Source organism: Mytilus edulis, chromosome 2 (genome assembly GCF_963676685.1).
Source record: "Mytilus edulis chromosome 2, xbMytEdul2.2, whole genome shotgun sequence".
In the NCBI taxonomy this organism is placed as follows: Eukaryota; Metazoa; Mollusca; class Bivalvia; order Mytilida; family Mytilidae; genus Mytilus; species Mytilus edulis.
Window position 1 is genome coordinate 79,610,379 of NC_092345.1, and position 26,926 is coordinate 79,637,304.

The following is a 26,926-nucleotide window of genomic DNA, read 5'->3' on the forward strand; positions in this document are numbered from 1 at the left end:
AAATCATTTTTCTTTTTATTTTATCTAACTTCTTTTTTTCTTCTATTTTTTTGCCAATAAAAATAAGGAAGAGTTGATAACAAAAACATTCATCGACTATACAATGGAGTTATTTTAATAGAACTATGTAGTTAAGTCTTCCAAACAAAGTTTGAAGACTTATTGTTTTTGCTCAGTTCTTATTATTTTTATTATTCTTCCTCTTCTATTTCTTCTTCTTCTTCTACTTCTTCTTCTTCTTCCTCTTCTCTTTCTGCCACTTTAAAAATGAACTTGTCCGCAGCGTTTCTCCTAAACCTGCAGAAAGAAGTGAGGGGTTGTTCTCGTATTCTTGTATTGAAAAAAAAGCACATAAAATGAAATATAGGGAGAGTCCATGGGGGTCAACCCCAACCCACATGTTTAATAAACTTTTAAATGGTTGAGATCCCCAACCCTAAACCATATATTTTCTTGTATGGGACAATAAAACAAATCAAATGAAATGTAGGTAAAGTCCCTGTTGGTCCCCACCACCCCCTCCTGTTTGAAAACTTGTAAATGGATGGGACCATAGGAATGGCTAGTTATGGGAGCTTTTTTGGGAGACTTCGTAACAGCATCCTGTTACAATTACTTCTTGTTATCTTAAGGATTTCCTTAAGGATTTCCCTTAAGATAACTACACAGTTCTATTAAAATAACTTCATTGTATACAGGTGAAGGAAGTCAACTTAGGAGGGCTGTGATTGGATGTAAGAGTGCAATATTTTTTTTTTTATTTATCTATGAATAACTGCAGTGTGTAAATTTACAATATAAATTTTAAAACCTATTGAAATATTTTCTAGAGAATTATTCGAAAAGGCTTTCAAAATTTCATAAATTTGGTGCAAAATGACGGTGGGCATGGATAACATAAACAAGCTCCGTTGGAAATTGGTCATGATACTATTTGGCTTCAATTTTTAAAATAGATTAATATAGTACTAACATAACACATAACTGTTTTATCCAGGTTTTTATTATAAAAACTGGTAAATTTAGAAAATGTTAGTATTGTCGCCTATGGCAGAATAAATAGTACCGTTTTCCCTTAATCAAAATGGGTGCCTGCAATGAGTTAAAATACCAACTTAATAGGGCCAACTATTTCAGAAAGAACAAAGTATTGAAAAAAAAATAAAAAAAATAGGACCGGATCGCAACCTTTTGTTTGCGAAGATGACCCCTAACCATCGCAGGTCAGACCAGTTTTCATCAATCAATCTCTCACCTCTGCTCTATGAACCTTTCAATGTTGTTTTATTGTTTGTTTTCATGTTATAGGAGATATTACGTCAACTGGTTGCGTATAAAACATGTTTTAATAAAATAAAAATAATGAACTATAAACAGTCAGATGGAGAGAAAGGTAAGTGTGTCTTAAGAAGTATTTCATTTTAAACAAGTTAATACTGTTTTTCTACTTTTTTTCATCGAAAGATTACAGATATTTGGCATATATTTGGTTTGGCACAAAGTACATGCAATAGCAAGCACTAAATGTATATTAGTAGACTTTCATGTTCGTAAATTAGAACTTGTTTAAAAAGAGGCACAACTATAGGCAGAATATAGGGTCATTGTAACCAGAAGTTGAGTCAGAGACGTATATACAAAAATGTAGCTGAGCTGCATTGGTTTTACAGAAATATTTTCAAACCTCACAATAAGAGTTCCCCTCTACATAACTGATTATTTTCATTATTGATATTAAACTCACAATATTATTGAGTATTTAGTTTTTCATGTTTGGTGAAGATATAATCATAATTGTCAGTAACTATGATGTGTGAAAGTCCTTAAAGTTTCGTTATTATTTGCGTAGAAGTTGCTCATTGATCAAGCAATATATGTTTCATAGGCATTTTATCCTATCTCGCAAAAAGAAGAACTAATCGATGTTTCTGTTTTTTTCATGTTTTTTTTTTTTGTGTTTTTCAAGCATCACTCAAACTTTTATGATTAAGAAGACAAAAACTCATCTGTTTTTTTAGAGGAATGTTGACGGAAGCCGATTTTCCTTGTTAAATCTGAGATTATTATACTTATTCCAGGTTAAATATACACTCTTCTTGAGCATACACAACTTATAACAAAACTAATTCTTTGCATTTTTAACTTACTGACTTGACTATCTTAAATTAACAAGCGGCAAATGCCATGTGACAAATTTTTGTGGATTGTTGAAACGAATACAGAGAACTTTATGCAATAATATTGAATAAATTTAGATTTGAATTTTATCAAGAGGTCACAGTCACGATAGATGTTCTATGATGTCAGAACTTTTCATGATTTATATATGATTATAGTTTAGTAGTGGGGATCTTAATATTTCTTTTCAACAATTTAAAATATAAGAGGGCGTGACAAGTAAAATAACAATAATACCGAACTCCGAGGAAAATTCTAAACAGGAGTCTCTAGGCAAATAGCAATCTTGGAAAAGTCCTAGGCAAAATCAAAAGCTTGTACACATAAAACGAATGGATAACAACTGTAATATTCCTGACTTGGTAAAGGCATTTTCTTATTTAGAAAATTGTTGACTCACACCTGGTTTTATAGCTAGCTAAACCTCTAACTTGTATGAGAATTTCATTGTATTGACAACAATGTGTTAACAGAACAAATAGACATAATAGGTAAACTGTAAAAAAAAAAATAGGGGTACATGATCATTTGGACAGTCTAATGGTGAACTCCAAATGTTTTTTATGACAAGTCAGAACGGCTATTTCATATGTACATATGTATATATATTGTACGGTGATTGAACGGATCATTGCACGTATAATAGCGAATTACAAAGTAAATTACTTTTTTAAAGCTACTGGTGTTGTTTTTTTTAAATTGAGTACACTGCTGGATAGAACCCTTTACTTATAATTGAATGTGACATTCTGCCGTTGCGATTTTTACTTGGTGAAGGGTACTTCAGGCAGTGTTGGTATCCTTTACACCAGTATTTTGACCAATTGAGTTTAAGGCAGAATTATCTTGACTGGTTTGTGCAACGAATACGTTCTCTCTGAATTGTTTCCTGTACATACACACAGTTGCTCACAGTAAAGTTGCTAAACCGTGTTATTTTACAAAAGTAGTGGTACTTCAGATCAAGGATTTGTATATAAATCCTTGTTCAGATAGTGAAGAAAAGAGTAAAGAAGGCACCTAAGTGGTTTAAGGGGTCGGGATAAGACTGAACAGTTTCCAAGATGATTAACAATAAGTGTACTTTCATTACAGTGAAACAATAATTAACTGATGTGATTTAAGCAGAGTAGCAGCAGTTTTGAAGTCTTTGACCAAACAGGGGATTCACAACTCAAGACGAGAACACAACCATGATAAACAACACCTTCCCATCCTATCAAAATGAAAACATTACTTGAAGAACCTCATACAGTATCATAATGAACAATAACTCGTATCAATTTCAGTTGGATTTTCGTTAGAAAAAAAATCTGTTATCAAATAGGGGATGTTAGGCAGGCGATCCACTGCCAGTGTCCGTTCATTAACATGAAAACGTTTTAGATAGGCCAATTTCCAATCGGGAGATTCTATCTGTTTTAGTTGTTTTAGTTGTAGACCTTTCAGTAGCAAATTGATTTTTATTATATGAATTTGAATTATTTCCCTTTGAACAGAAATTAAAAAAATAATGTATGTCATTTGCTCTCTGATTTATTTTGAGTTATTTCCCTTTAAACAGCAATGTAATTAATAAGTACTTCATCAAACATTGAATTATTGAGGTTCCTTATTTGATAGGCTGATTATAACAATGGATATTGGTCCATAATAGGTAAATGTCCAGTTTTAAATTTTTCACATTTTGTGTCACAACCTATGCTATAACAAATATTCAATCACAATCCAAATAAAGATCTTTTTTAAGCTTAACTGTTGTGTCCATACTTGCTCGACTGTTCCAGATTTTACCTCTGCAGGAAAATCCAGTTTTATGTCACTCGAACAGACTTTTATTTAACAATAGTTTGAGATTTGACACAGTTGTCAGAACATAAATTACGCTGATGACAATTATAATTTCGAATAACTGAGAGTTTGGTTTAAACAAAGATTTAATAGTAACATTTGGTTAAATCTTCAAACATGATCAGGTATTTTTTGGATATGCAAAGGGGTTATCAACGAAATACTATTGTTATGCCTATGTTTAAAACAACTAGAATGTTTTATTTTCAGTATATGGGCATAAAATGGAAAATATAGAAAGTGCAGTAACAATTCTGATAATCATCTGTTCTGTAGTGAAAGGGAGGGATTTTAATACAGTTGGTAAGATATACTAAATATGAACCACTCTGGCTTCAGTCTAAAAAAAAATAATACTATAGAAAGAACATTCAAACATTGTAAAACTAGCATTGATCAAAATGAAACAATAAAAATAGTTTCTCTTAAAACTGATAAGTGTGTATATGGATGAACCTCTATGTATTGTACATTACAGCAATTTGCTAACATATTGTTCAGTCCTATAAATCAAAGTCATTTATATAAATCTGCTATAAATGAATAAGAATTCCTTCCAATCCAACACATTTTTGTTAAAACTTTCAAATCCATTTTCATTTTCAGAATCATCATTTAATGTTAAAAGAAGTGACTCCACAGAGAATATTCAAGCAACATATAACATTTTGATCTATAATGATCATATTCCATCACAAAACTATAGACCTTTTAGAAGCAGACCTATGTTCCCAGAGCAAACTCTTGGTTCTGGAGGATCAACATTTGATTCAAATCTGAGACATTCCAGGATTGGTCAGTTTGTTGGCCAGTCAGATTCAAATCTTAAACATTCCAGGATTGGTCAGTTTGATGGCCAATCAGATTTATACAAAGAGGCACATGATATAGAGAGAAGAAATCACTATCCATCTTTCTCTTCAAATGTAAACAGTGACCACAGATATCTTGTGAGGAAACCAGCACAAATGTTGTTTAATTTGTTGAAGAATTACGGTTCTTTTTCTGAATCAGATTTCAGTACGGTTTATAAACAATGGTTTGGTCTGTGAAGTGTGTTATTTTTTTCTTCTTGTTTTATTATATGTAATTTTGTGATCTTTTGTATATTAGGTGCATAATAATTCACATAATTAAAACTGTAAAATAATTATAAAATTTCAGAACAAGGATATACCCAAAGTGAGAAATGATAGTTCAAATAATGGATATAAAACTGACAATCAATCATCAGCTGTACCAATAAGAATCATTTGAGGGATTAGCCAATAAATATATGAAACTTGCCTAAGTGTATTTTTTTTCAAATCTCTAATAGATAAGATTCTTTTCTAGTATTGATATATCAAGAAATGAAATCCCCATATTTTTTAATTGGTATGATGGTGTATAATTCTACTCTTATGTAAAAATTAACCAGTCACTTAAGATTGTACTGAGTTGGGAACCCCCCTTTTTAAAATGGCTGGAATTGCCCCTGTTAGAACTGAACAAAAGTATGATTTGAATCTCCATGTCACTGAAGCATAACATTTTGGATTTTAAACACAATCACACAAGAGCAATCTGATTGAAAAGCTGTTCATGTCTTCACGTTTCTGTCACAAGATAAAGCTTGGTCAATGGATCTGCTTACTTATGAAACCCTTTGTCCACTGCTTGACTGTACAGGGTTTTGATTCTGTCTGATTACTATCAATACAGTAAAGTCCCATGGTCAAGGTTAGCTTTGTCTGATACAATTGCAATCTTTGTTTTAGAACAACTTTGATTGATTGATTGTTGGTTGCTTAATGTCCAGTGGCAAATATTTCATGCATATTCAGGACACAAATGTACCTAATTTTTACCTAATTTTTTATTTGGAAATTAATAATTTATATCCAACAGTATAAACATAAAAGATGTTCTAAGCTAGTATGATCTTTCTCAGGTATCAAAGTTATAATAACTGATAAAGGTTTCAGCTCACATGATTTTCTCCCAACCAAAACATTTTCACAAATCAATATAATCTAAGCATGAACACTATCAGCTCTTATATCCATCTGATTCAAATCAAATCAATTTCACAAATTTACATCCTCATGACCTAACACTACTATTTCATTTATCCATCACATCTGAATAAAAGTCCACAAATGACTTACACCTTTATGTAGACACCAGCCATTCATTTTTTGCGGGGAAAGGCATATATTAATTTTTAAATACCAAGTAAAGTATCTAATTCTGAATTTCTTGAAAATCAATAAAAACAATTTCAAATGAAAAAAATATTTTCTTGCATTTCCTTTGATAATTATGTGAAAAAAGTTTATTTTAAATAGCATTAACAAATTTGTAATGCTTAGAAGGAAAACAAACTATGTCAGTGGCGGATCCAGGGGGGGTTCCGGGGGTGCGCACCCCCCCTTTATTTTTGCCGATCAATGCATTTGTATCGGGAGATATGTTTTGCACCCCCCCTTTCACAATTTAATTATTATACCATAAAAATGTATTATGACAAATTGTTTACTTTTTGAAGTGTGTGACTCTCTAAATCACATTTCTCAATGAGAGATTTCTGACTAATTTCACTCGAAAAACTTTGAGGTAATAGTTTCACATCGTCACTGGACTGTTCAATATTAAAATCAGAAACAAGTTTATCAGGTTTTGTATATTCCTCACAAAGTTTTATATTATCCAGAATAGATTCTAACTTCCAGTCTTTCCGTAATAATGCACTTTCCACAGTGAAATGTCCATGCCTGATACGGCGTACCTGTGGACATACAGCTGAGGATTTCAATCTTAGTCCAAGATCATGAATTATCTTGCTGAGGTACACACTTTCTTCATTTATGGCATGGATTTCTGTTAAAAAAAAAAAAAAATCATTATAGAGTACATTCTATTGAGATATTCACCTTGCATATATTTCTAAATATTTCACTTATTTCTAGGAATCTATATAGGTCCACATAGCGTCATGTTATTTCACACATTTAAAAGGGGTCAAATACATTTAACTATAACATAATATTTCTACACTATAGGGAAATGTCTTTGAGGATGCCTAAATGTGAAAAGAGGCTACAAGGTTACAGCATGGTCAAAGTGCCAGAACTCCTACATATGTTGCTGTGTAACATATTCATTTTTCGTTTATTATCGTAAATAATACAATTTTTTGTTTGATTTGTTTTACGTTTGTAATTTCGGGGGCCTTTTACAGCTGACTATGGTATAGGCTTTGCTTATTGTTGAAGGCTAAATGGTGATCTATACTTGTTAATTTCTTTGTCATTTAGTCTTTTGTTGAAAGGTGTCTCATTGGCAATCATACCACATCTTCCTATTTTAATACATTTCAATGTACAATTAACTGTAAAATCTTGGGAGGAAACCCTTATTTGGTATATATATCAAACGTTAATATCATAATGAAAATGTGTATTAACTTTAAAGTTGGTGTTTCCTAATTTCATGGTAGACTATCTTATGAAAAACTTTAACCTAATATAAAAAAGAAGATGTGGTATGATTGCCAATGTGACAACTGTCCACAAGGGACCAAAATGACACAGACATTAACAACTATAGGTCACCGTACGGCCTTCAACAATGAGCAAAGCCCATACCGCATAGTCAGCTATAAAAGGCCTCGATAAGACAATGTAAAACAATTCAAACGAGAAAACTAACAGCCTTATTTATATAAAACTAGAGGCTCTAAAGAGCCTGTGTCGCTCACCTTGGTCTATGTGCATATTAAACAAAGGACACAAATGGATTCATGACAAAATTGTATTTTGGTGATTGTGATGTGTTTGAAGTTCTTACTTTACTGAATGATTTTGCTTCTTACAATTATATCTATAATGAACTTTGCCCATTAGTAACAGAGAACTATATTTGGTAAAAATTTACATAAATTTACCAAATTAATGAAAATTGATAAAAATTGACTATAAAGGGCAATAACTCCTTAAGGGGTCAATTGACCATTTAGGTCATGTTGACTTATTTGTAGATCTTACTTTGCTGAACATTATTGCTGTTTACAGTTTATCGCTATCTATAATAGTATTCAAGATAACCAAAAACAGCAAAATTTCTTTAAAAATTACCAATTGGAGGGCAGCAACCCAACAACCAGTTGTCCAATTCATCTGAAAAATTCAGGGCAGATAGATATTGACTTGATTAACAATTTAACTTCTTGTCAGATTTGCTCTAGATGCTTTGGTTTCATAGTTATAAGCCAGAAACTGCATTTTACCCCTATGTTCTATTTTTAGCCGTGGCGGCCATCTTGGTTGAATGGCCAGGTCATCGGACACATTTTTCAAACTAGATACCCCAAAGATGATTGTGGCCTAGTTGTTTCAGTGGAGATTTTGTAAAAGATTACTTAGATTTATGAAAAATGGTTAAAAATTGACTATAAAGGGCAATAACTCCTAAAGGGGTCAACTGACCATTTTGGTCATGTTGACTTATTTGTAGATCTTACTTTGCTGAACATTATTGCTGTTTACAATTTATCTCTATCTATAATAATATTCAAGATAATAACAAAAAACAGCAAAATTTCCTCAAAATTACCAATTCAGGGGCAGCAACCCAACAACCGATTGACCGATTCATCTGAAAATTTCAGGGCAGATAGATCTTGACCTGATAAACATTTATATCCCCATGTCAGATTTCCTCAAAATGCTTTGATTTTTGAGTTATAAGCCAAAAACTGCATTTTACCCCTATGTTCTATTTTTAGCGGTGGCGGCCATCTTGGTTGGTTGACCAGGTCACGCCACACATTTTTTAAACAAGAGACCCCAAAGATGATTGTGGCCAAGTTTGAATTAATTTGGCCCAGTAGTTTCAGAGGAGAAGCTTTTTGTAAAAGATTACTTTAATTTACGAAAAATGGTTAAAAATTGACTATAAAGGGCAATAACTCCTAAACGGGTCAACTGACCATTTTGGTCATGTTGACTTATTTGTAGATCTTACTTTGCTGAACATTATTGCTGTTTACAGTTTATCTCTATCTATAATAATATTCAAGATAATAACCAAAAACAGCAAAATTTCCTCAAAATTACCAATTCAGGGGCAGCAACCCAACAACCCATTGACCGATTCATCTGAAAATTTCAGGGAAGATAGATCTTGACCTGATAAACATTTTTATCCCATGTCAGATTTCCTCAAAATGCTTTGGTTTTTGAGTTATAAGCCAAAAACTGCATTTTACCCCTATGTTCTATTTTTAGCGGTGGCGGCCATCTTGGTTGGTTGACCAGGTCACGCCACACATTTTTTAAACTAGATACCCCAAAGATGATTGTGGCCAAGTTTGAATTAATTTGGCCCAGTAGTTTCAGAGTAGAAGATTTTTGTAAAAGATAACTTTAATTTACGAAAAATGGTTAAAAATTGACTATAAAGGGCAATAACTCCTAAAGGGGTCAACTGACCATTTTGGTCATGTTGACTTATTTGTAGATCTTACTTTGCTGAACATTATTGCTGTTTACAGTTTATCTCTATCTATAATAATATTCAAGATAATAACCAAAAACAGCAAAATTTCCTCAAAATTACCAATTCAGGGGCAGCAACCCAACAACCGATTGACCGATTCATCTGAAAATTTCAGGGCAGATAGATCTTGACCTGATAAACATTTTTACCCCCATGTCAGATTTGCTCTAAATGCTTTGGTTTTTGAGTTATAAGCCAAAAACTGCATTTTACCCCTATGTTCTATTTTTAGCCGTGGCGGCCATCTTGGTTGGTTGACCGGGTCACGCCACACATTTTTTAAACTAGATACCCCAATGATGATTGTGGCCAAGTTTGGTTTGATTTGGCCCAGTAGTTTCAGAGGAGAAGATTTTTGTAAAAGTTAACGACGACGACGACGACGGACGACGGACGACGGACGCCGGACGACGGACGCCGGACGCCAAGTGATGAGAAAAGCTCACTTGGCCCTTCGGGCCAGGTGAGCTAAAAATGAACAAAAAACAAATATATAACACATAAACAAATGACAACCACTGAATTACAGGCTCCTGACTTGGGACAGGCACATACATAAATAATGTGGCCAGGTTAAACATACATGCTACCAATTTCCATGTCCAGTGAACCACTTAATCTGATAACCATGTGTACTATGTTTTAAGTTTACTTGAACTTCACGGTACACTATCTTGATCTATAACTTTAACATGATAAGGCCAAAAAGACTTACACACAATGCCCAACTTCTTTCATGGGTGGGGCATACACAAATAAAAAAATCTTTTAGTTCAATAACTCCTACACAAATTGTCAAATCTAAATGATGGTACTGTACAGTTACAAATAATCCATTCCTAAGAATGAAAACTTTCAGAAAAATAAATCAGCCTCAACAGGCAGGTTGCATTGAATGGTAAACAAAGACAATGGCATATAATGATAATTATACGGCATCATAAAATGTAATTGGAGAAAAACCTTTATACTGATTCATAATAAAAGGTACCAAACCTCAATAGATTTGCATACTTTAGGTATTTTCAATGATATGGGTTGTAGCTGCATGAGATAACCAATATTTGACATATGGAAGGAATTTTAAATTTTAATCTTAATTCATATGTGTACCTGACCATATTTACCATTTTAAATGAAAATTCTCACAAACGTTTGTCAATTTCTACAAAAATCAATAGATTTTGAACACTGAAAATCAATAGACTTCATTTTTCTTGAAATCATAGCACAAAAAATAAACAAAAAGATTAAAGTCTAATACTAACCTAGTGTGATATCGGGAAGATCAAAATGTATACACTTGACACCATAGATCATAGGTGGTGTATCACTAGTGTCTGGTCTTACTAATCCTCTACATGCCATCTGATAGGCCTCGTTACTCTGTGGATGGACACCTGCATATCTATATTTAAAAAGATTATCAATAATATAGCAAGAGTAAACTCACTGAAATGTCTTGCCTGTTTTACTAATCATTGAATTTATGTTGACGTTTTGTAATATGAATGTTTTACTACAAGTATCCCATAAACTTAAAATTATCAATGTTCAATGAAAATGATGTTTACAACAGAAGTTCCAGGCAGATATGTTCACCTTACAATCATTCCATACACCAAATACAGAAGACCTATCACAATTAGTACCTGTAAAACAGACCAAACAACAAAAAATTTAACATTGATCAATGAAACAATATGGTCAAGGTCATATGAACACTGCTAGGCCTAAATTAATATATTGTTTGTTTCCCCAAGCCCGACCCTGCCAAGCCAGGTGTGGCTAGGTAGGTAGGGAAATGATATTATTTTTTCCAAAAAGCTTGAATGTTATCGGAAGATCCGGCAATCCTGAAATTCCAAAATGAATAAAATAATACTTGACTTTGTTTTGACAATAAAATTTTATGAGTAGCACCATTTTTGCAGGGTCGGTCGAGATTGGGGAAACAAACAATATTTTATTTTAGGCCCTAGACAGACATGTAAACCTTACAATATTCCATTCACAAAATGTAGTTTACCTATAGCTTATAGTATTTGATAAATTGACAAAATTATGAAAACTTGTCATTGACCAATGAACCATGAAAATGAGGTCAAGGTCATTTGAACCCTGCAAGACAGACTTACAAGTTCACCATACAATGATTCCATATACCAAATATAGTAAACCAATTTCTTATAGAATACACACGAAATATAGACCAAATTTCCATGAAATAAACATTGTCAGACATGTACACTTTAATATCATTCCATACAAGTATAGCTGACTGAATGCTTAGTTTATGAGATACAGACTTAATCCTTGAATTATGTTCATGAAATTAGAGGTCAAGGTCAGATGAACCCTACCTGACTGTCATGTAGATGTTGCAAGCACACATATACCAAATATAGTTAACCTATTAATAGGAGTATTTCACTCAACAACAAAAATGAAATTTGTTTTCAAGCAGTCACTGAACCATTAAAACAAATTGTGTTGGACAATGGGCATATTATGGATGTAAACTTCGTAACATATGGTATCTGTATACAAGGTATGACGCATCCAAGTCTTCTGCCTTCTGAAAAATAAAAATTTAAATCAAATAGTTTACTCCTTTGATGCCACTGGATTGTTATACCTCTGTTTCAGATTCTGCAACATTCAAACTATAAAACATGATAATACTAACCCTTGGCATGCTGAATTGTTCCAAGAAATTGTTTAAATTTTTGGTATTTGCAAAAATTTGCAAATTATATGCAAATGAGCTGTACCCTGATGCTGATGGATATTGATTTCATTAAATCTAAGATAGGGGATCACAGGGTGGGATGATTAGGGTGAGGAGGCGGGGAAGGGTGGACAAGAATTTGCCCAAAAGTCGTTCCTCACATTTTTTCTTTCTTTTTCTCGACCTGGACGTACGAGAGATGCTAATTGATGTATCCAACTGTAGTTTACATGTATAGTGGACCCCAGTGAACACATTTATTACAACAGTTGTTAAGTCGGAGTGAAACTGATTTGGGTTCATCTGTTCTTTAAGAATGTCATTTGCACCAAAATTCATAAAATTTTCGATTTTTTCAGATTTTGAACTTGAACTGGACTTGCAAATAGAAGTAGCCGTTTCCTTGGTGAATTTTTATAATAAACACAATCAGTAGTTATACTATCAGGTTTACCCTATTTGTCAAGGTTTTAGTCCTGATAACTCCGTATTTCAGACCTCGAAGGTATAAAGCCCACCAAAAACATTTTTGTCCGATTTCAATTTTTGAAGTTTGTATTTTAAGGCTTTTCTTTATTAAAGCCATTGCTAGTCAATATTTGATCAAAAACAAAAATCAATTCAAGTATCCCTACTTGGTCAAACACGAACAACAATTTATCAATCTATCATTGGTCAAACACAAACTACACTCTCATTGGTCAAAAACAAACTAAGCTCTCATTGGTCAAACACAAAATAAGCTCTCATTGGTCAAACACCAACAACATTCTCATTGGTCAAACACAAACAAAAATTTAACAATATCTCATTGGTCAAATACGAACAACAATTCAACAATTTTCTTTTTGGGGTTTGTGCCATGCTTATTTTTCATGTTTTACCTTTGTTGGTATCTCTTTTTTGGATAACAGTTAATGTGATAAATAGAAAGATAAATTTTTGTTTCGTAATGATCAAGATATTTACTTACTCAAATAATTGTTTTTGATGATTTGCCTGGATAGATGCACAAACTTTATCCACCAGTACCTTGTTTATATGATCTGAAGAAAACAGATAAATGTTTTAAAAGCTGTGAGGAGCTATATATGATCAACAGTATCATTAAAAGCAGTTTGATGTTAATTCCATAATATAAGAGAGGAAAAGGATTGTACACAAAATATCAACTTTCTATCTGTAAAGAGTGAGTGAAAAGATTACAGATACCCCTTCCCCCCTTAAATGTAATATCTTAATGCATTCATATAATATGAAAGTTAAGTCAAGAACAATGAACATATGCCAAAGGAAAAAACATCTGTTATCCAAGATAAGAAGTTTCTTTACAACTACAAGATATTAATTAAAAGAATTCTGTGTAATAGTTATCTGATATTTTACGATTCGGGATTGACTGATTGATTGAAGGTGTTTAACACCACTTGAGTACTACTTGCATTATTGTTGGGGTTATTTTTATAAGTGGAGGAAGGCAGAGTGCCAGGAGAGAATCCCAAACCTCGCAAGCTTAACTGAAAACCCTAGTCAATTAAGATTTTTTGGGGACTTCCTGGGGAAGTTGAAGAAGTGAAAGAGCAGAGAATATTTTACCATCTGACATGACTGATTCCATATTCAAAGTACAGGATTTCACATAAACATAAGGAAAATTTAATTATGTATGTATACAGAAATTTTAACAATGTAATTTAAAGTCTTTTAAAAAGTATCTTGAAATGTTTGAAAGACATTAATAAACTTTGATTTCCCTTTAGCTTGTCCTAATTAACACATACAATCTTCTGTTTATGTGTGAAGAAATTCTATCATTTCTCATAGTAAGCTTCTCATTTTCAAGTTTCTTTATGAGTAAAAGTTATATTAATTACATGTATATAAAATTGATATATCAAAATTTTAAACAAACAGACTTTCTATAAATCTCAAATGAAATACATACGAAATGTTGTCCTTTCAATGAGTGGTCCATCTGGAGAAAAGTCGTGTGTACAATAACCAAATCTTCCTTTCACATGGTAAACCTATAGAAAAAAATTAAGAACCTTGTGAGCAAGCTCACATACCCCAATACCCCATATTGTCACTGTGGAATAATGATTCATAAGTTCAAAGACTACGGGTAATAACAAAAGTCAACTGATAAAAATTCTTGTGGATATTTTCTCCATATTATGTTCTTCTTATAAACAAATTCTGTTTTCTTCTCCATTATAACTGAAACCAGGTAAATTCATCACAGTTATTTTTCTTATCTGTGCTAACTTCAAATCACTTCAAATTTTTCTTATCTGAACACTTCCACAATTGTCCCTTCAATTTTTAAATTGGTTATGAAATATTATAATAATTTGAACAATTTTCAAGTGCAATTTATAATTAAGCCCAAATATTGAATGTTAGCCTTCTACTGACTGCCCTTGAAAACTGGACATACTCAAATTATTATGTTAAATTTTGCAAAAAGATCTATTTCAAGAGTTTGCATAATGCTCATATAAATTGGTTTTCTGACAAAACAAGATGTACCATGAGCTAGAAAATAAATTATACACCAGCTTAATTATTCTGTAAACAGGAAGTTGATAAATAATGTATGTAAAATCCTTTCACACAGTAAAGTATGCCCAAATTTTTTTAGTACCAAAAATTAGGAAAGTTCAGACAATCCAATAAAAATTTCACATCTGTCATCTTTTACATCATAATACTTCATATGATAAAGTTTTGTTATACCTGGCAGTTTAGAGCTATGTACTATATATACCATGGTTCTTACGAGTTAACATATTTAAACAAACGAATCCGAAGGATGAGTTTGTTTAAATATGTTAATGAGTAAGACACATGGTGTATAAAATTTGTAATATAAATAAAATGATTGACAGCTTGAAGACCTTGAACTTTTATTGGAAATTGATCACGTTACAGTTTTATCCAATAAAATAGAAGCTCGCATAAGTCACTTTTGCGCCTTTTGCTTGTATGCCATTAATTTAATAGAGCCCCGTAATTTGTAGAAAGTAAAGAAAATGTCGGATTTTCTCGGATTTTTAGTTTTGTGCCCCGTGTATACACAGGTAATTTCATTATATCATCAAAGTGAACAAAAATGTCGGATTCTGCGACAAGGATAAAATAATTATTAATAATAATAATAATTTTTATTTGCAAAATACACCCATATGGGTCAAGCAAACACAAATACAACATTTAATACAGACAGTGAAGAATTACAAATATAAACATAAAAAAAACCCATAGTTATAAATGTTAATTAATGTAACCTTTGATGGACATGGACCTCATTTTCGCAATTCTAAAGATTGCTTTATAAAGTCACCAATTTCTGTCAAAAGCTCAGATTTAGGATTTAAAAGTTGTTTTAGCTTTAAAAGTGGTTGATAATTTGTAAAATCAGGATTTATATTATTAATCTTTAAAAATAAGCAATCTCTTAAAGTTGAGTTTAGTTTGCAATATAGAAAAAAATGGTATTATGGAAAATTACTAAAAGTTTTTTCTTTCAGTTCTGAAAAAAAATTAATTAAAATGTAATACATTTGTACTACAATGTACTGCCATTTCCTTTACGAAAATTCAATTAAATTGTGAACACACTTTTTAAGCGAATTATTTCTAATGACGGTAAGAATTGTTTTTTTTCTTTCTTGGTTTTCAAGGTATCATACAAATTAATCATATTTTACAGGTTATTTATCTCATTGAAATTGCATACTTATCATGTTTGTACATTTAAAGTTTTCGTACAAAATGCTTCTTCCGTTATTTTATTAATTGGATTGTTAGATTATTTATTCAAATTTAACTGAATTTTAAGGATAAAACACTAAACAGTGGCGGATCTAGGGAGCGTAGATAGTGTACCCTATTTAATTACCCCCCTCCCCCACACACTTTTTCTATTCACAATTTAATTGAATTTTCGTAAAGGAAATGGTAGTACATTGTAGTACAAATGCATTACATTTTAATTAAATTTTTTTCAGAACTGAAAGAAAAAACTTTTAGTAATTTTCCAAAATTAAGGCAACTTGTAACAATCCTATATAGTTTGAAAAAGGTTCTTAAGATGTGGTACACATGATTTATTTTATTTTGTTATAAATGAAAACAAATGAAGATCTTTTGACCTTCTACGTTTTTCGGTTTCCTAAATATTTCAGAGGCAGATACATTTAAAAAAAAAAGGGTGGAGCTTCAACCATGGAATAACATGAACATGAATATTTTGTACCATAGCTAAGTTCCGCCTTCTTTCCTTTAGATTCTAGTTGAGTTGCATATTTAATTAGCAAAGTATGGTATAACATCAATGTGCATATAATATACCATGGTTTTCCGTAAACACACTTTTTAAGCGAATTATTTCATTAAAACATCAAAAGAACAACAATGTGTCCTCAGTACACGAATGCCCCACTCGCACTATCATTTTCCATGTTCACTGGACCGTGAAATTTGGGTAAAAACTCTAATTTGGCATTAAAATTAGAAAGATCATATCATAGGGAACATGTGTACTAAGTTTGAAGTCCATTGGACTTCAACTTCATCAAAAACTACCTTGACCAAAAACTTTAACCTGAAGCGGGACAGACGGACGGACGAACGAACGGACGGACGAACGGACGCACAGACCAGAAAACATAATGCCCCTCTACTATCGTAGGTGGGGCATAAAAATAAAATTTATGTTACAATTCTTTATATGACATAAATAAGGATACTTACTCTGAGAAACTGAGCTGATTTGAGTAAAGGAACTTTGTTTCTAGTAGCCGAGCCTATTCCACATACTGAAAATCATTAAATAGTTATAAGAAAATATGCAATGCACTAAGATTATTTTGCAATCATTTTGTTATACAGAAGCTATTTATAACTTATTATATGGTTTGGGATTTGCTCTTTGTTGAAGACTTCACAAGTGACCTGTGTAAGTTCTGTAGTTTACATCTTTGGTCTGTGGTGTCACATTGGCAATGATACATTTGTACAACATCTCAGTATTTCTATAAAAATAAAGGAAAAGTCAAAGTTCAATAATGGAAAACAACTGTTGAGTGTACCCGGTTGATATTTAAAAAAAAATGACAAAAGTTATGGTGCAGATTTTACATGACATTGTCTATAGTCTTTTAATACACCTGTTAAAAAGTAGTCAAAAAGAGGGGATTGTCAAAAATAACATACCAAATTCTTCATTAGATCATGAAACTAGTATAAACTGGTATAAATACTATGAGAGATGTTTTAATGAAAATGTGAAAATGTGGATTTCTACCTCCAACCACTGAACATTTGACTACAATCATTTATATATTATATAATAGTACACTTACCAACAATTCCTGAAGATTTATGATGGAGTCCTGCCACATAAGAGATTCTAAAATCCTCTGGAAGATATCTGTCACCTAAAACTGATAAATCAAAAATAGAATGAGCAAAAAAGGTAAATTATTATATAAATTTCCTGATATTCTTTAATCTACAAGATTGTTTAGATTTTAGATTTTTTTTTTTTTTAAAGTATAAATATGAAATATTTTCTAGATATTCGTTAAGGAGGATACAACTCAGATTTTATATTTTCTATGTACATAATCAATGATAATGTAGGTTAAAAAGCAATAAAACCAAATTTAACATTAGAATAAAGATCTTTTGTTTCGATATTATAAGCCAACTCTATACACATTGAAAAGTTTCATCTATATTACTGGTTATGATTGAATTTTATAATGGAAGTCATTTTGTTCAAGGGTTAATACAAGTACAACCACTGAACTACAGTTGTTATTTTCCTGTACATATAAACAGCATACTGAATTGTCTGAAATGTTACTAAACAGTACTGAATAGACTGCAAGTAAATCTTCTGATCAGTACTCAATTTACCGCGATAAATTTGAAACTAATATTTTTTTAACTGAGACTTAACATGACTTAGTAATTTATTGTTCATTCTTTCCTGATGATTTTAAGATCAAAATGACCTTTTTAGAATCAAATTTGTTTACTAGCCATTGTTTTGTAGTAAAAAGCCAATAATATCCATACATGATATAAGTCACTGATATCTAATCTTACCAAGCCTATGATCACTGATATATTATCTTACCAAGCCTATGTTCACTGATATCTTATCTTACCAAGCCTATGATCACTGATATCTTATCTTACCAAGCCTATGATCACTGATATATTATCTTACCAAGCCTATGTTCACTGATATCTTAACTTACCAAGCCTATGATCACTGATATCTTATCTTACCAAACCTATGATCACTGATATCTTATCTTACCAAGCCTTTGTTCACTAATATCTTATCTACCAAGCCTATGTTCACTGACAACTTATCTTACCAAGTGTTTGATCACTAATACCTTATTTTATCAAGCCTATGTTCACTGATATCTTATCTTACCAAGCCCTTGTTCACTAATATCTTATCTTACCAAGCCTATGTTCACTGATATCTTATCTTACCAAGCCTATGATCACTGATGTCTTATCTTACAAGTATATGATCACTAATATCTTATCTTACAAAGCCTATGTTCACTGATATCTTATCTTATAAAGCCTATGTTCACAGATATCTTCTTTTATCAAGCCTATGTTAACTGATATCTTATCTTACCAAGCCTATGTTCAGTGATATCTAATCTTACCAAGCCTATGATCACTGATATCTTATCTTACCAAGCCTATGTTCACTGATATCTTATCTTACCAAGCCTTTGTTCACTGATATCTTATCTTACCAAGCCTATGTTCACTGATATCTTGTTTTATCAAGCCTTTGTTCACTAATATCTTATCTCACCAAGTCTATGTTCAATGATATCTTATCTTACCAAGCATATGCTAACTGATGTCTTATCTTACCAAGCCTTTGTTTACTGATATATAATCTCACCAAGCCATGTTCAATGATATCTTATCTTACCAAGTCTATGTTTACTGATATCTAATCTTACCAAGCCTATGTTCACTGATATCTTATCTTACCAAGCAGATCTCACAAACATGTTTAACCCCGCCGCATTTTTGCGCCTGTCCCAAGTCAGGAGCCTCTGGCCTTTGTTAGTCTTGTATTATTTTAATTTTAGTTTCTTGTGTACAATTTGGAAATTAGTATGGCGTTCATTATCACTGGACTAGTATATATTTGTTTAGGGGCCAGCTGAAGGACGCCTCCGGGTGCGGGAATTTCTCGCTACATTGAAGACCTGTTGGTGACCCTCTGCTGTTGTTTTTTATTTGGGCGGGTTGTTGTCTCTTTGACACATTCCCCATTTCCATTCTCAATTTTATTTTATATGTTCACTGATATCTTACCAAGCCTATGTTCACTGATATCTTATCTTAACAAGCCTATGTTCACTGATATCTGAACTTTACAAGCATATGTTCACTGATATCTGATCTTACCAAGTCTTTGCTCACTGATATCAAGCCTATGTTCCCTGATATCTGATATTACCAAGTCTTTGCTCACTGATATCAAGCCTATGTTCACTGATATCTGATATTACCAAGCCTTTGTTCACTGATATCTTATCTTACTAAGCCTTTGTTCACTGATATCTTATTTTAGCAAGCCTTTGTTCACTGATATCTTATCTTACCAAGCCTTTGTTCACTGATATCCTATCTTACCAAAGCATATACTTACTGATATCTTATTTTACCAAGCCTATGTTCACTGATATCTCATCTTACCAAGCCTATGTTCACTTAGATCTCATCTTACCAAGCCTATGTTCACTTATATCTTATCTGACCAGACAATATCTTATCTTATCAAGCCTATATTCACTGATATCTTATCTAACCAAGCCTATGTTCACTGATATCTTATCTGACCAAACGATATCTTATCTTATCAAGCCTATATTCACTGATATCTTATCTAACCAAGCCTATGTTCACTGATATCTTATCTAACCAAGCCTATGTTCACTGATATCTTATCTAACCAAGCCTTTGTTCACTGATATCCTATCTTACCAAAGCATATGCTTACTGATATCTTATTTTACCAAGCCTTTGTTCACTGATATCATGCGCGTAGCTACGTTTACGTCAAAACGCCCGGGCGTACACTTGGATTTTGAAAATAAAACAAATAATCGACATAGAATAAAAAAAACTGGTGAAAAGCACATCAGCCTTGTGCTTCTTTTTTCAATGGATTGTAATTTTGAATAAAAAGGACTAAATTTACTCAAATAGATCATTTAATATATTTGGTCGAATCTTTTGTAAAAGTCTGAATCTACTATGAATTCTACGTACTTTTCTTATATTTAAAGCCATTCACTATCTGCTCAAATTCGATATGATGTTTGTATTTTTGTCGAGCCTGTGATTTATGTCCTAAAAGCGAGATAAAGCGGCGTCAATATTTAGGTTCCGAATGTGGATAAATTCTTTTGAATGACTCTCCGTGAAATTTTACGAAAGTTGGACAGAAACTGTTTATGATCAAAAGAGTATCCAGAGCAATATAATAATGCAATTATAGCTTTAATTTTCCTGAATTTTAAGGACAAAATGTATTTCTTTCTGCAATTAATAAGTGGTCGCAGTTTAGGCTTACATTTTTTTATTTCTCAATTACATTAACTACTTGTCGAACCTTTATTGAATTTATGAAAATGCAGAAGAAGCTTTTTCTATGACTAATGTTTAAAGCTAAAATTTTGAAAACATTTTTTTTCGTTCATTTTTCTGTTCTTTTCTGATAGACAGATAGCCGGACTCTTCTTTACGCAATTAATTGTTTTACATGCTCAATTTATAAACCTTCATAGGTTGTCGTGAAATATTCCAGAACAAGAACAAAATATCAAAAGAAAATTTTAGATTTTTTTTAAATCCTTTTAAAGAAATGATAAATTGATTCACTTTTTGTGGGAAGAAATCCTAGGTGTTCCAGAATTTTTTTTATATTGCACCTCTTAGAAATATTTTTTTTCGTGTTCATTAAAAGGTGCTTTTGTCGATTGTATGCTCACTCACGGCACCCTTTAAACTTTTTTAACAGTAATATTGGTTTGGACGTTTTCTCTAAAACCAATGACCATTACGATAGCTTCCAGTTTAACACGATGAATAAGCTATATATTTGTTTAGGGGCCAGCTGAAGGACGCCTCCGGGTGCGAGAATTTCTCGTTGCATTGAAGACTTCTGCTGTTGTCTGCTCTATGGTCGGGTTGTTGTCTCTTTGACATATTCCCCATTTCCATTCTCAATTTTACCATATTACAAAATTTAACCAAAACAAATAAACCATTTAGATTAAAAAGTATGTTGCTATCAATGATTTTTTACTGACATGAATCATTATGCATATGGTATCTCATTCTCGATAGCTTTCGGGGGCTTCGTCCCTTTCGAACCCACTACCAGCAGGTGCTTTAGCATTGAGCTGTTAGCCCCCTCATATCCCTCGCCAAGGTTCGGGCATACACGTAAAAATGACCCAGCTACGCCACTGGATATCTCATCTTACCAAGCCTATGTTCACTTATATCTCATCTTACCAAGTTTATGTTCACTTATATATTATCTGACCAGACAATATCTTATCTTATCAAGCCTATATTCACTGATATCTTATCTAACCAAGCCTATGTTCACTGATATCTTATCTGACCAGATGATACCTTATTTTATTAAGCCTATATTCACTGATATCTTATCTAACCAAGCCTATGTTCACTGATATCTTATCTTACCAAGCCTATGTTCACTGATATCTTCACAGACTGATGGAAGTGTGGTCACTGTTGGAGTAAAATATGAACTATGACCTTCTTCAGTGGCAGGCTGTAACTGAAAACTTTCATTCAAATCATCTGAGTATTCTTTGGTTTGGTATTCTGTAGATTTTTTCTTCACCCGCTCATATTTATAACATGGAAGAGCGTTTAAATCTGAAATGATAAAAATATTCTGTTATCTGTGGATATTTTCTTCTTCCTCTCATATTTATATAAAAAATACAGAGAAGTGGTATTATTGCCAAAAAGACAACTCTCAACTAAAGACCAAAATGACAATAAATTAATAAGTACAGTGGTGATAGAGTTCTTCTACAGTAAGACAGTTGATTGATAGAAAATTAAGAAGATTTAGTATGATTGCCAAAGGGACAACTCTCCTCCAGACAACCAAATTATTTAGAAGTTAGTAAATAGTGGTCACTGTAGGGCCTTCAGCAATGGGCAACACCAATTCCATAGTCAGCTGTGAAAGACATTGATGTAACAAATCTAAATCAAGAAAAACAAGAAAACTAACTGCCTAACTGCCTGTGTAATTTAGTGGTGATTAGTTTTTATTGGCGGTGGAAGCCAGAGTGCCTGGAGGAAACCATCCTTTAATAAGGAAACTGACAATCCTAGTCAGTTAAGATTAGAGTCGAGTGTACCTTACCTGTGCCAGATTCTAACTCCTAAACTTACTGTTAACCTGCAAGTGATATAGGAGTTTGACTACTAAGACCACTGGGCCACCAAGGCCCCTTAAAAAGTCAACCAGTCCATATACACATTTAAATACTATGTACTAATTATCTACAAAGTTTCATGAAATCCAGTAGTATGGATTCAGAGAAGTTGAGATTTTCAACTGGGCATAACTTCAAGAAAAAAATGAACCATAAGTTCCTGGCAATCTGCACATCTACATATTATGTCCTTTAGCTACATGTACATGTATCTGCAAAATTCTGTTGTGTGGTATCAGAGGAGTTGGGATGATAAACTTGTGCAGTAGTACAGGTATCAAAATTCTAAGTTATAAGTGACACAACTCCTAAAATATTTGCTTTCAATAAGAATATCTACATAGAATTTTAGAAATTCAGATGACAAGAACAGGAGTAAATGAATGATGAACAGACAGACCCACAAATGGACTGGTCAAAAACATTATACACTTTGGAACTTAGTTCACTTGGGGTATATAATAATCAATTCTTTACCTCCCACAACACAATGCACAAAGTAGAAATGGAAAATAACTAGAGGCTCTAAAGAGCCTGTTTCGCTCACCTTGGTCTATGTGAATATTAAACAAAGGAAGCAGATGGATTCATGACAAAATTGTGTTTTGGTGATGGTGATGTGTTTGTACAATGTACATCTTACTTTACTGAACATTCTTGCTGCTTACAATTATCTCTATCTATAATGAACTTGGCCCAGTAGTTTCAGTGGAAAATGTTGGTTAAAATTTAAAAATTTTATGAAAATTTTAAAAAATTGACTATAAAGGACAATAACTCCTTAGGGGTCAATTGACCATTTCCGCCATGTTGACTTATTTGTAGATCTTACTTTGCTGAACCTTATTGATGTTTACAGTTTATCTCTATCTATAATAATATTCAAGATACTGTAATAACCCAAAACAGCAAAATTTCCTTAAAATTACCAATTCAGGGGCAGCAACCCAACAACGGATTGTCAGATTCGTCTGCAAATTTCAGGGCAGATAAATCTTGACCTGATAAACAATTTTAACCCTTGTCAGATTTGCTCTAAAGGCTGCGGTTTCAGAGTTATAAGCCAAAATCTACATTTCACCCCTATGTTCTATTTTTAGCCATGACGGCCATCTTGGTTGGTTGGTGGGGTCACCGGACACAATTTTTATAAACTAGATACCCCAATGATAATTGTGGCCAAGTTTGGTTTAATTTGGCCCAGTAGTTTCAGAGGAGAAGATTTTTGTAAAAGATGACTAAGATTTACGAAAAATGGTTAAAAATTGACTATAAAGGGCAATAACTCCTAAAGGGATCAACAGACCATTTTGATCTTGTTGACTTATTTGTAGATCCCACTTTGCTGAACATTTTTGCCGTTTACAGTTTATCTCTATCTATAATAATATTCAAGATAATAACAAAAAACAGCAAAATTTCCTTTAAATTTCCAATTCAGGGGCAGTAACCTATCAACGGGTTGTCTGATTCATCTGAAAATTTTAGAACAGATAGATCTTGACCTGATTAACAATTTTACTCGATGTCAGATTTGCTCTAAATGCTTTGGTTTTTGAGTTATAAGCCAAAAACTGCATTTTACCCCTATGTTCTATTTTTAGCCATGGTGGCCATCTTGGTTGGTTGGCTGGGTCACCGGACACAATTTTTAAACTAGATACCCTAATAATGATTTTGGCCATGTTTGGTTAAATTTTGCCCAGCAGTTTCAAAGGAGAAGATTTTTGTAAAAGTTTACGACGACGGACGCAGGAAGACGGACGACGACGGACGCCAAGTGATGAGAAAAGGGCCAGGTGAGCTAAAAACACTTCATCTCTACTCATTACCTCTAGCTAAATTGGCTTGTATTTTCTGTCTAAGAACTTTCTCTGACATTCCTTCTGGTTTGTATACACAAAACACTCCATTCAACAATCTTGCTGCCTGTGGAGCCCATTTGAATCGCATTGTTTATTATTTTTCTACAAACAAAAGATTGACAATGATTGACATGTTAATATAATGTCATAATTGTTCTCTTTAATTTTTGTAGTAGCTTATAATTCATTGTAATTAAGCTGTACTTTAAATTCAGAAATTTTTGCATGCATTTATTATTGTGATTTTGTCATTTAAAGACTAAAATGCAATTTTAATTTTTGTGATATTGAAAAATCATCCTGTTTAATTCACATAAAACATTTCAAAATGCAAGATTATATTATTGAGATGATAACCCTGTCTCATTTTTCGCATTAATAAAAACATCACAACAATTTCTGAATTTACAGTACATGTACGGTCCAATAATTTACAGAAAAGAGCGACCATTTACAGAAAAGAACTGAAAAGAACCGAAAAGGACCAAAAAGAACTGAAAAGGACTGAAAAGAACCGAAAAGAGGATACATGTACATACACATATGTATAATGTTTAAACAATGTGAATATGTTACAGTGAATTTGTATAATTAGGGATTATGTAGAATCACTGACTAATTGTTAAGATAGCTGTCAATTGGAAGCCTCAGTCTTTAGTTGACTTCGTGATAAAGATGAGATTTGGTAGAGGCGAATTATAAAGATTGACGAAGAGCAGTGATAGGGAGAGAACCTTATACGCTTGCGAGCACACACGAACATTTCAAAGTTAAGATTGCCAGGCATGTTTGGGCAAACAAAACTTTAATGGAAAGGTACAAATATTTTGCCAGGTTCCGTCGATACAGTATTAAGACCAAATTGGTTAAGTCAACAGATGGCAGACGAGTGGTCAATGAAGCTAGGTCGAGAGGAAAGAAGGATTGAGGGTCAGAGGAAACGTGACAACTGCGGTAAAATGGCAACGCGTGCAGTTAATAAATTTTAAAAAACAAAACTGTGTGTAATTCAATGTATTTATATGTGACAGTAACAGTGTATATATATTTCTCAGCACGAACTACTTATGTTTCTTGTTTTTCTTTTTATAGGTAAAATACACTAATGAACCTGGAACACATGCATCAATGTCAAGGCCTAGATTAATATATTGTTTGTTTCCCAAATCCCAACTCTACCGAGCCAGGTGTGGGCAAGTACATGTAGGTAGGGAAATAATTTTATTTTTCCAAAAAGTTTAACATTATCGGACGATCAAGCAAGCCTGAAAATCAGAAATGAATAAAATAATATTTGACTTAGATTTGACAATAAAATTTTATGAGTAGCACCAATTTTGCAGGGTCGGTCGGGATTGGGGAAACAAACAATATTTTATTTTAGGCCCAACACGAACATGACGAATATTAATTGAATTATAGTGTATTGCTATCATTTTGTTGCATGTTTCATGTAGTATTTGTTTTATTACTTATGTTACATATCTATTGTCTGTGTTATCATGGTTATGCATACATGTATGTTATTGTTTATGATATTATTGTTTGTATGCTATATGCCCTCCTAGTGGCTCTTACTTGGTGAATAAAAACTTTTCCTTTTTATTTTTCTAATCTATAAGATACATGTAGGTATCATACCCATCCTGTAATTTTTCATATGTAAGTTAAAATTAGTCCTGTCACAGTATAAGATTTTAAATGATTTGCAATTTGCTAATTTCCTTCTTTAAATCCTTGCTCTTTTCTGTAAGTCGTCAAACCCTACATGTATCAACTAGAGAATATTTACAATAGCAGAACCTACATCTGTATTGTATGCATTATGACATGTATGATATGCCTTCACTATATATGTCGTATAGAACTGGTAACTCAGGCCAGAAGAATATATATACGTATATAAGTCCATAATCACAGAACAAAATTCCTACACATTGTTGTTACTTTCAAATATATTTATACTGTAAACCAACTTATTTTCACGGATATTTTATTTAGCGTTTAGGTCATTCTATCTATTTTTGCGTGCGATTTGAAAACTTACTTAGTTGCATGGGAACTATATAATTTATACATAATATTCACGACTTATACTCGCAACTGTCTCATCCTACACCTACAGTCATTAAATTCATCATGTGTAAATAGTTTTATCTTAATATTAAAAAAAATGATAAATTAAAAATATGCACTGCCATTAT

At 32.5% G+C, this 26,926-nt stretch overlaps 2 protein-coding genes across 3 annotated transcripts; one reads left to right on the forward strand and one right to left on the reverse strand.

The window, feature by feature from the left end:
- The first annotated feature begins 4,234 nt into the window (after positions 1–4,234).
- On the forward strand, positions 4,235–5,315 carry LOC139513081 (uncharacterized). Its single transcript, XM_071301237.1, has 2 exons — positions 4,235–4,332; positions 4,636–5,315. The coding sequence occupies exons 1-2, from the start codon at positions 4,254–4,256 to the stop codon at positions 5,079–5,081; spliced, it is 525 nt and encodes a 174-aa protein (XP_071157338.1). The 5' UTR covers positions 4,235–4,253; the 3' UTR covers positions 5,082–5,315.
- Positions 5,316–5,869: 554 nt separating this feature from the next.
- LOC139513080 (pseudouridylate synthase TRUB2, mitochondrial-like) lies at positions 5,870–26,926 on the reverse strand. 2 transcript variants are annotated; one of them, XR_011662385.1, is made up of 9 exons: positions 24,690–26,926; positions 22,085–22,282; positions 17,671–17,751; positions 17,060–17,124; positions 14,247–14,328; positions 13,275–13,347; positions 10,839–10,978; positions 6,466–6,891; positions 5,870–6,395 (listed from the first exon to the last, which is right to left on the reverse strand). XR_011662385.1 is itself a non-coding variant. In XM_071301236.1 (8 exons), the coding sequence occupies exons 1-8, from the start codon at positions 24,808–24,810 to the stop codon at positions 6,533–6,535; spliced, it is 1,119 nt and encodes a 372-aa protein (XP_071157337.1). In that variant the 5' UTR covers positions 24,811–26,926; the 3' UTR covers positions 5,870–6,532. The 2 variants fall into 2 exon arrangements, 1 of the variants encoding a protein (XP_071157337.1); XM_071301236.1 differs by having other exon boundaries at positions 5,870–6,891.

Bases quoted from the DNA above. Each gene is read 5' to 3' on its own strand.
- LOC139513081 (XM_071301237.1), top strand. From the start codon at position 4,254: ATGGAAAATATAGAAAGTGCAGTAACAATTCTGATAATCATCTGTTCT. The intron at 4,333-4,635 runs GTAAGATATACT...TTTCATTTTCAG, and splicing joins GAGGGATTTTAATACAGTTG to AATCATCATTTAATGTTAAA.
- LOC139513080 (XM_071301236.1), bottom strand. From the start codon at position 24,810: ATGCGATTCAAATGGGCTCCACAGGCAGCAAGATTGTTGAATGGAGTG. The intron at 17,752-22,084 runs GTAAGATAAGAT...TTGATTTATCAG, and splicing joins TATCAGTGAACATAGGCTTG to TTTTAGGTGACAGATATCTT. The intron at 10,979-13,274 runs GTAAGTAAATAT...TTTTAAATATAG, and splicing joins CATCAAAAACAATTATTTGA to ATATGCAGGTGTCCATCCAC.